The sequence below is a fragment of the Pinus tabuliformis genome, chromosome 6 (genome assembly GCF_031772625.1).
Source record: "Pinus tabuliformis cultivar Carrire ecotype Pingquan chromosome 6, CPIR1, whole genome shotgun sequence".
NCBI lineage: Eukaryota > Viridiplantae > Streptophyta > Pinopsida > Pinales > Pinaceae > Pinus > Pinus tabuliformis.
In genome coordinates this window covers 2,087,759,826-2,087,770,446 of record NC_142292.1, presented here as the reverse complement: position 1 = coordinate 2,087,770,446, position 10,621 = coordinate 2,087,759,826, and the positions used below count along the sequence as shown (strand labels likewise).

The window sequence follows — 10,621 nt, the reverse complement described above, 5'->3', positions numbered from 1 at the left end:
CTGGTTAAACTATTGGGAGATCAATGAGAATGATGCTTTGCAAAACATAAATAACATTAAAGATATTGTTACTTCTAAGTTCAAAGAAAAATTGTGGTGTGAGAAAGATTTAGCGTCTAAAAGAAAATTAAGTTATTATAAGAAGGTCATCAACCCCACCCTTGAAGATCAAAAGTATCTCTCTATTCTAACTAGCTCAAAAAAGAAAATTAATATAGCAAAGATTAGAACGAATTCTCATGAGCTCCATAGCGAAACTGGCCGCTGGATAGTTCCTAAAACGCCATGGATGGAAAGGATCTGCCATATTTGTGAGAATGGGAGCATCGAGGATGAAAACCACTTCCTCTTAGAGTGCCCTGCATACAACCACATTAGATCTCAATTTCACAACCTTTGTTACAATACTGACCTTCCTAGCCTTTTACAATGCCAAAATTATAGTGAACTCGGGAGGCTTCTGTCCAAGCTTTTTGAGCATAGGAATAAAATCTTAAATCAAAATAAATAATTTGTCTTTTTAGGTCCCATAGATCATTATTTGGTCTCAGCGGACGTTAAACATCATCATCATCATCATAATTATTTAAAAATAAATTTAAAAAATATAAAATTTTAAAATGAATATTAATTAAATTTATTTATTTATTTATTTTAAAATAAAATATATATCAACAACCATTTAAATATATAGTTAGTGAAGAAACCTAAAAGATTGAACAATTAGCTGAAAGCATATACACTCGTTAAAATCTTGACTACCAGATTGTTGGGTATTTTTCTCGTGTTTGTAATTGGATTAATTTGTTAAAAAATGAAATTAAAATATCATTTTAAAGCTTCGGTATTTGCTTTAACTCTTTTGTGTATTTGCGTTCTACGTTAAAATATTTTTAATTAATAATTTAAATTCTTAATAATATTTATTTAATTTTATTTTGAATTTGAACTTTAGACGTGTATATAAAATTCACAAAAATTACAATCCTACCCGGTCGCCGTTCATGTCATCCACAACCATACAAGAAAACCACTTAAACCGACATACCTTTATCTATAGAAAAAATATCCCCACATATAAAATGAATAATCACCGGGACTGTAAAGCAAGATGCTAAAAAACAAACTCTTTGTGATTCAAACGGGATTTAAAACAATTGAATAAATAATATTTTCATACGATGAAGTCTTCCTTCAATCTTTGCTGCAATTCCTCCACGTCGCCCCAATACCACCGCAGTTTTGGACATCCAGAGGCATAAAGTGTGTCCAACGACCCCAACTGTTCAACACCTGCCAGGTGTTCTAACTCAGAGCACTCCCTAACATCTAGTAATTGAAGCTTTGTCAACTGCGCCAAGCCCGGTATACTCTTCAGTTTGCAACACTTACGCGCAGCCAACCGCTGCAGAGATACCAGTGTTTCAATACATGGTAACTCCTCCAATTCCATGCACCCGTCAATGTTCAGCGTTTGAAGCTTTGTCAAATGCTCCAACCCCTGTATGTTCTTAAGCTTGACACAATTAAATGCCCACAGCTCCTGCAAAGATACCAATGTTTCAATATTTGGCAGCTCCTCCAATTCTATGCACCCGTTAATGTTCAGCGTTTGAAGATTTGACAGCGGCTCCAAACCCTGTATTCTTTTCAGCTTGACACAATTAAATGCACACAACTCTTTCAAAGATACCAATCTCTCAATACTTGGCAACTCCTCCAGTTTTATGCACCCGCTGATGTTCAGTTTTTGAAGCTCTGTTAGCCGTTCCAACCCATGTATGCCCTTCAGCTTGACACAATTAAATGCAGACAATTCCTCTAAAGATACCAATGTCTCAAGACTTGGCAGCTCCTCCAATTCCATGCACCAGTTAATATTCAGCTTTCGAAGCTTTGTCGAATGCTCTAACCCCTGTAAGCTCTTTAACTTGAGACAATTAAATGCACACAGGTCCTCCAAAGATACCAAGGTTTCAAAACTTGGCAGCTCCTCTAATTCCATGCACCAGCTAGTGTTCAACATTTGAAGTTTTGAAACACCAGAAAACCCTCCTATTTTCTTCAATGCGCCGCAACCCTCCAACTTTAGGGTTCTCAGGCTTGCTGGAAATGCTCCAACCTCCACCAGGCCATTACAATCCTTAATTTCGACATCTTGAAGGTTCGCTAACATGCCAAAGGAGTGTAGGAGCATCTGCAAATTGGAGCAGCCGTCCATCCTGAGAGTTTCGAGGCTAGTCAACCCGCCAAGTGATTCTGGTAGGCTCTGCAGCTGGGAGCAGGAGGACAACCCGAGAGTCTGGAGGCTCGTCAACCCGCCAAGTGATTCTGGTAGGCTCTGCAGCTGGGAGCAGGAGGACAACCCGAGAGTCTGGAGGCTCGTCAACCCGCCAAGTGATTCTGGTAGGCTCTGCAGCTGGGAGCAGGAGGACAAGTCGAGAGTCTGGAGGCTCGTCAACCCGCCAAGTGATTCTGGTAGGCTCTGCAGCGGGGAGCAGGAGGACAACCTGAGAGTCTGGAGGCTCGTCAACCCGCCGAGTGATTCTGGTAGGCTCTGCAGCGGGGAGCAGGAGGACAAGTCGAGAGTCTGGAGGCTCGTCAACCCGCCGAGTGATTCTGGTAGGCTCTGCAGCTGGGAGCAGGAGGACAACCAGAGAGTCTGGAGGCTCGTCAACCCGCCGAGTGATTCTGGTAGGCTCTGCAGCTGGGAGCAGGAGGACAACCCGAGAGTCTGGAGGCTCGTCAACCCTCCAAGTGATTCTGGTAGGCTCTGCAGTTGGGAGCAGGAGGACAACCTGAGAGTCTGGAGGCTCGTCAACCCGCCAAGGGAATCTGGGAGCCTCTGCAGCTGGGAGCAGGAGGACAACCCGAGAGTCTGGAGGCTCGTCAACCCGCCAAGTGATTCTGGTAGGCTCTGCAGCTGGGAGCAGGACAACCCGAGAGTCTGGAGGCTCGTCAACCCGCCAAGTGATTCTGGTAGGCTCTGCAGCTGGGAGCAGGAGGACAACCCGAGAGTCTGGAGGCTCGTCAACCCGCCAAGTGATTCTGGTAGGCTCTGCAGCTGGGAGCAGGAGGACAAGTCGAGAGTCTGGAGGCTCGTCAACCCGCCAAGTGATTCTGGTAGGCTCTGCAGCTGGGAGCAGGAGGACAACCTGAGAGTCTGGAGGCTCGTCAACCCGCCAAGTGATTCTGGTAGGCTCTGCAGTTGGGAGCAGGAGGACAACCCGAGAGTCTGGAGGCTCGTCAACCCGCCAAGGGAATCTGGGAGCCTCTGCAGCTGGGAGCTTAAGGACAAGACGAGAGTCTGGAGGTTCTTTAAATTGCCAAAGGAAGCTGGCAGCGACTTAATCTCTGAACAACCCACTAACTTCAAGTAATTCAAGGACTGCAGACGACACAATTCATCTGGCACGATATTCAGACCAACCGGTTCATTGTTGTTGTTGTGCAAGATAAATTTTTCCAGATAATTTAACCTCCCAATGGACTCTGGAATATTGAGAACGCGACCATCAATTTCCAACTCCCTAATCTGCACAGGTGCCTGCAATTTCATATTTTAAATTGGGCTTGACACTGGATGGCACAATTTCTGTAAATTGTGCTAGAACAAGTAAATTTTTATAATAAAGGTCAATTGAAAAATGCAAAACTTTAGACGAAAACAAAATCACATAATTACCTGGCATTCGTCTGCCCAGATTGTTTCAAACTCCCCCTTTATTTGTAAAACTCTTAAATTTTTCATTAAAATCCATGAAGGCAGGGAGGAGTACGGACAGTTAATCCAGCGGAGCCATATTAGTTCTGGTGGCTGAGCAACATTCAATATGCTTTCCACACAATCACCTTCTGCCGCAAGAAGCTGCAACCTGCCTGTGAGTTCCACAAGGCTTTTGAAATGTTGTGGAGACCATTCCGGGCCATTACTCGGAACAACGGTAACTCCACGCACCTAAAACACGATTGATCGATATTTATGCAAATTAGATGAAAAACTCACAATTTACAGACAATTCACACCATAACGGCATTTCAAAATTTGATATCAGAACATTATTTTCAGTGTCACTCTGAAGCTTCAAAATACGTACAAGAGAGTGCTGATAAAGAAGGTTGTCAGTTGGACGCCAAAAACGACGCCAAGAGTCTGGAGGCTCTTTCTCCGCCAGGTCTCTCCCCATATCCCTAAGGTGGTCGTGCATTCTTATTCGATTTTCTTTGTCTACTTCCACAAGACACCTGTTTTGTAGATTCCGAAAACCCAGCTCTCCTTCCCAGCCAGATCCGTCCCATATTCTTATCGCTGTGTTTCTGTCTTTGTGTAGAAAGAAACAAGCAATGTCTAAGAATATGTGCTTCTCCTCTTTCTCCAGACCGTCATAGCTAATTCTGAGTCTGCTTTGGATATCCGTGGGAAGTGCTTTGGAGATTTTGCGGTATTGGGCATGCCAATACTTCAAATGTTTTTCACCATGCAGATGCGCCCCAAGCACTGTGAGAGATAGCGGCAATCCATTACAGGCTTCCAAAAACAGATTAACTACTTCTTCAAAATCCACATCTGGATAAGATTTGTCAAAGGCGTGAGAACAGAAGAGCTCTTTCGACTGTTGCGGATCCAGTCCTGTGAGCTTGTATATGCACGACTCTACAATTCCCCCTCTTATAAGAACATCCATATTACGAGAGGTAACTAAAATCAAGCTACCGGATGGCAGGACATCCTTAGCTGGTGAAAGTAATGCATCCATTTGCTTAATATCATCTACATCATCTAAAATGATGATAGCTTTAGAAGCTGCGAGATACCTACTCAGCATCTTTATACCTTCATCGATGCTGTTTATCTGCCTATCCCATTCAGCCAAGTCCTTAAGAAGCTGACTCTGCAGAGAAATTAAAGGTTTGTCTCTAACATCAAATAAAAAACAAGATCTATTGAAATGTGATCCCCGACGGTTAAATATTTCTTTTGCGAGGGTTGTTTTACCAACCCCTCCAAGTCCTGCAATTCCTATAACTCTGGTCTGCTCGCTTTGCTGCTGCAAACACATTTCCCTTTCAAAATCTTCAATTTTCTGTTCCAAAGCGATTGGATATTTGGAAACGTGGAGCTTTCTTGGAACTCTTTTTAAGACTTCTTCCACGATCTTTTCCAGGAGCTGCTGCTCGTCACTAAACAATATCCAGAATACAATTGCGATTCAGAAATGCAACAAATCTAATACTAGCAAATTAAAGTTAAGACTAACAGAGAGAATCGAACGGAGTTCTCACCCATTATAAGATTCCAGGTCAAAACCGCTTATGTCTGCAACATTAAAAAGAGCGTCCCTCCACTCTTTAATAATACTGGGGTCATATCGCGGCTCTTTTTTACCAGTTTGACAGTGGATTGTTTTCTTTTCTCCAAGCTCGCGCAGGGATCGAGCATACACACCATTTTCGCCCCTCGTAGAGCAGAGCATGCGAAGACAACACGGGAGCATGCGAAAAACCCACGGGAGCATGCGCAAGACTCTAGCATACAGTCCAGTTTCGCGCTGCGTCCAACGAAGTTCTGATGGGTGCACATGGTAGAAAACAGGAATGATAGGTGCCTTCGACTTCAACATCAATACGAGTTCTTTCAAACACCACACCGATTCTGCATATCGGGGAGAGAAAATAGCAATGTGAACGGAGGCTGTTCGAATAGCGCCTTCGATTTGACAAGTTAGGCCATCTCCCTCTCGCAATTCTTCGATGTCCAAAAATGGTCTGAGACCGTGTTTGCAAAGGCGATTGTAGAGATCGGTGGCAAAGGGTTTCTTGCAATCTGGACCGCGATGATTAATAAAAATATCAAAAACATTGTAGTTTTTGTTGGCATAAGAGGTGGATGAGGATGCCATACTATATTCACAGATTGAAATTACAAGATCGTCTGGTTGTTCTGAGGAGCAAAATGGCTACCAGAAGATGACCCAGGTTACCACTACTTCACTTAGCCTTTCTTGTGCTCTGTCTCCCAGCGGATGGCCCCAAGTTACCACTAGTTCACTCGGCCTAGGTCGCTCTCTGTCTCTCAAAGTACTTGGTAAAACAAAACCGCTCTGAAATCCGGTAGGCTTCTAGGTTTTCTCAGCAAACGGAGTCCACCCTTTACCTTCAATGAAATTTATGACCTCTTTCCTTTAATTTTTTTAATTTATATAAACGATGCGATGAAAGTGACGCCGACGCGTGCCAGCAATTTCCGCGTTGAGTGCACATGACCTATGGTTTGGTCTGCACGAACCTGACAACCACTGGCATGGTACGACATAATGGCGTGTCATAATTTCACATGAAACGTTATTCTCGATAAATTCTAAACTTGATTCTTTGGAGAAATTATTTTCTTAATCTACATTTTCACTCAGGGTTTATCTTTAGTGCACCGACTAGTTTAGTGGATCCCATTCTGGATTGAGTAGACACCACATATTTCAAAAGTTGGATTCTTTTGGTCTCTTAAACTCTTTTTTTTTTCTGATATATGGAGAAGAATTCTGGATTGAGTAGACACCACATATTTCAAAAGTTGGATTCTTTTGGTTTCTGAAACCCCTTTTTCTCATATTATGGAGAACAACTCCCATGCATTGACATAAAGTTGAAAACCACTGTTTTAATAAGTATTTTGATGGGATACTTATTTGTAGGATGAGACTTAAATGTTTTTGGATTTTTAAGTGGTTAAACTTCAATTTGAAATTAGCAAAAAAATATATACATATTAATTTTTTTTTACTTTGGCATGTGTAAGTGTTTGTTTGTATTTATCTGAATTTAAAATATAATTTTTTAAATAAATATAATTTATTTATTTATTTTTTAAATGTTAAATTTATTATTTATTATTTTATATATGAAAATATGTTAATGATCTAATATGTAAAGCTATTTAGTAAAAGTAAAAATATTTCTTATAAATCATTAAAAATTTATTTTAAGTGATATATTTTTTCTTAATAATTATTTTTACTATCTATTATATTTTATTTATTATATTTGAAAGATAAAGTAATGTTTCTACTTTAGTAATTATATTATTAAATTCTAATTAAATATTAAATCACTAACATGTAAATTATTATATTTGAAAGATAAAGTAATGTTTCTACTCTAGTAATTATATGACTAAATTCCAATTAAATATTAAATCAATAACATGTAAATGGATAGTTACAACTAAATTAAGGTAAACACACTTGTTCATCAATATTATTCATTTTAAATAATTAAGATAAAACCATAGTTTCAAAAAGTTTTATATTATCTTCAATTTTTTAATGTTTAAGTTTCTTCATAATACTTAAAATATTTCATTTTTTTTAAACTACCATGAAAAGCTTTCTATTAATAAAAAAAGAGGTACATCACACATACACATTATCAATACAAACACCATCATAAAAAGAAGAACCATTTACACCCTAAAGGACAACATTACAGAGCTAAAATTAGACCATTATCATTTTCAGTCGACCACACCACCAAAAGCCCGCCATTGGCCACGGCAAGTATAAACACAACGAGAAATAACAACAAGTATGTACCAAATCCGACAGTGATCATGCCAACTACTTGAGGTCACAAAGACCTGAAGAAGGAATTACCAAATACAAGAGCAACAACAAACTGCCAGCAAAACAAAAAGAGCCAATAACTAAACAACTCATGAGTGCATGCCACAATTTCCAAAATATCCATTAAGTCGGTAGAAAGGGAAATATCCAAAACTGGCCATGATACCCTCCCAATCAATATCACCTTCATGCCATAATCAAAACGTGCAAAGAGAAAGTACCAAGATTGAGCCATCTGACCATATAGATTCATCATCTAGAGACTGTGACCAAAACTCCAAAAGGAGGCCAAGGAGTGTCAGCACTTTGTGCCATGCAAACCAAACGAGAAGGTCCACCTAAAAGGAAACATCTTTTAACATGGCAGAACATGTTGCTCCTTAGCACTCTGGCCACTGCAAATGCAATTCATATCATAGAGCCAAATCCCTGAGATAAACCAACTTCACCCACACTCCACAAAACCACAAATAACAATGACACCACCCAAGCCAAGGAGAAGGAAGGCGAGCATACAACCTCACCTCCTTTCCCACAAGTTAGGTACCCTCACCACCCCAAATACACAAGCCTTAATTTAAATCGACTAAACTTGTACTACATCTTCTAACACCCTCCACCAATTTTCTACCACCCCATAACAAGTTTGATCCATCTGTCAAGGGGGCACATCTCACAAAGAGTCTCCTTTAACATTAGTAATACCACCCATCACAAAAAAATATTTCATTCTTTGAATTAAAAAATATAATAAAAAATAATACAGATTATTAAATTAAAACCAATCTATGAAAGAATTCACTATCATTTTCAAAATTTTACATAAAATATTTCACTCTTTAGACATAAAAGAATAATAATACAAAATTATTTGAAGATAAAAATGAGTATGTCCACTTCCCCATATTTATCATAGGTTATGTATTATAAATAATAAAAATAACATTTTATTTATTTATTGTGTGTAAATCATTATTTTTAAAATTATTTAATTTTATTATAATTTTTGGATTGAATTTTTTAATAAAATGATAATAAAGAATAAAGTAGGAGTGAATTCTTTTAGGGGAGAAAACTAATTTTAGGAGGTGAAACACTTTTTCTCATACACTTTTCCAAATACAATTTATTGATTAAGAATTGATTATAAATTTTTGAATTAGGTTTTGTGATAAACTGATAATAAAGTATTTTATTAATATTTATTTATTAATTTAAAATGTTAAAGAAAAAGTGATATATATATATATATATATATATATATATATATATAACCAATTTTAAAAAATCAAACACCTTTTTTCACACATGTGAAATGGTTCTATTGAAATTTAAACTTAAATTGTGTCTATTGAGAAATCTCATCCCAACCGGTGAACAAAAATTAAATGAATTGATAAAAATTAAATCCATATTAAACTTTAAGTGGTTCAAACCTATCTTAAAAACTAAACACGATAAAATTAGAAACATTAACATTTTTTTAAATAAATAGTATACTTAATTTACCTTTTCATTTTAATATACACCACCTGTAGGTTGGTCTGCATGAATCTACCTTTTCTTCCTGTAGTCAAGATATCGTGGATGACCATTGGCATAGTTTGACATAAAAACATGTCATACGTAAATATACACCACCTGTAGGTTGGTCTGCATGAATCTACCTTTTCTTCCTGTAGTCAAGATATCGTGGATGACCATTGGCATAGTTTGACATAAAGACATGTCATAATTTACGTAGGAGGTGTTTTCGATAAATTCTTTTCTAAAGGTTCATTATTTTTAGAAAGTGGAAGGAAACTAACAAGGGTAGTGGTTTGAAATTTCATTTAAAAACTGTATTTTATTAAGCATCTCACAACCACTACCTTTACCTTTAGTGGGTCTCACACGGATGGCGTAGATATCACATATCTCAATAGTGGATTGCTTTGTTTGAACCAGTGCTATATACATATCACATATCTCAATAGTGGATTGCTTTGTTTGAACCAGTGCTATATACATAAAGACGAGAAAATTAGTCATATCAATACTTTTTTCTTATTCAAAATTAAGAATATAATTAAAAAAATTAAATATATATTCTGAAATTATTAAATACTTAATATCTATTTATTTTAAAAATTTTATAAAATTATAGTTCAAATATTTTATTTTAATCGACTAATTAAAAAATCAAATTTATTTGACCAAGTGTAATTACAATATATATTGCCTATGACGAGTATAATAAGTATTTTAATTTAAAACTATGAATTTTTTATTTTTCTTTTATTTTTTTTTGAAGTTTTGAAACAATTTTGGGCATATTTTCTAATTTAATTTATCTAAATTTTGGAATTATAAATTTTGCTTGTAAACTCTCTATAATCCAAGTACCCCATAGGGTTTTTAAGGTGTTTTTTTTGTGTATATTATTGTGTTTTGTATTCATTATCAAAATGAAAGATTACATCAATATCATTTCCAGACCTCTCAGAAATACAAACTAATCCATAAAACCAATATCACCCATATCAAATAGACATTAAAGCATCAATATCATTTCTAGTCAGAAATAAAAATGAACCTATAAAACCTGTATCACCCATATCAAATAGACATTAGAGAAAAAATATGCTCATTATATTAGATAAAGATCAAAGCTACAAGCAATCTCAATTTATCTATACCATCAAAACGTAGAACCAACTAAATTAGAAATTCCTCATAATTGAAACCACATAACACTTGTTCAAGGGTTGCGAACAGGAAAATAATATCCAACAAGAACTTAAAATCCTTATCCAAACAATTGTAATCAACGTCTTCAAAAAATAACCAGTGCTCCATAAAAACAAGAGCAGAAACATCCACAAGCACACATAACCATAAAACAATACAACATACCATTAAAAACCTAGGATTTGCAAGAGCTTTGTGCCAAGAGGATACAATAAACAACAAGAACCTCCAAAACAAAAGCATTGTGGTTATGGTTTTTTGAAGGTGTTGAA

At 37.0% G+C, this 10,621-nt stretch overlaps 1 protein-coding gene across 1 annotated transcript; it reads right to left on the bottom strand.

The window, feature by feature from the left end:
* Positions 1-1,115: 1,115 nt before the first annotated feature.
* LOC149267586 (uncharacterized) lies at positions 1,116-6,149 on the bottom strand. Its single transcript, XM_089433575.1, has 4 exons — positions 5,284-6,149; positions 4,098-5,181; positions 3,686-3,958; positions 1,116-3,547 (listed from the first exon to the last, which is right to left on the bottom strand). Exons 1-4 carry the CDS (start codon positions 5,898-5,900, stop codon positions 1,175-1,177), a joined length of 4,347 nt encoding a protein of 1,448 aa, XP_089289701.1. The 5' UTR covers positions 5,901-6,149; the 3' UTR covers positions 1,116-1,174.
* Between the last annotated feature and the right edge of the window lie 4,472 nt (positions 6,150-10,621).

Excerpts from the sequence above, each read along its gene's own strand:
- LOC149267586 (XM_089433575.1), bottom strand. The coding sequence starts at position 5,900 with ATGGCATCCTCATCCACCTCTTATGCCAACAAAAACTACAATGTTTTT. Across the intron at positions 5,182-5,283 it reads GACCTGGAATCTTATAATGG|TGACGAGCAGCAGCTCCTGG; the intron begins GTGAGAACTCCG and ends GATATTGTTTAG. Across the intron at positions 3,548-3,685 it reads TCTGGGCAGACGAATGCCAG|GCACCTGTGCAGATTAGGGA; the intron begins GTAATTATGTGA and ends ATGAAATTGCAG.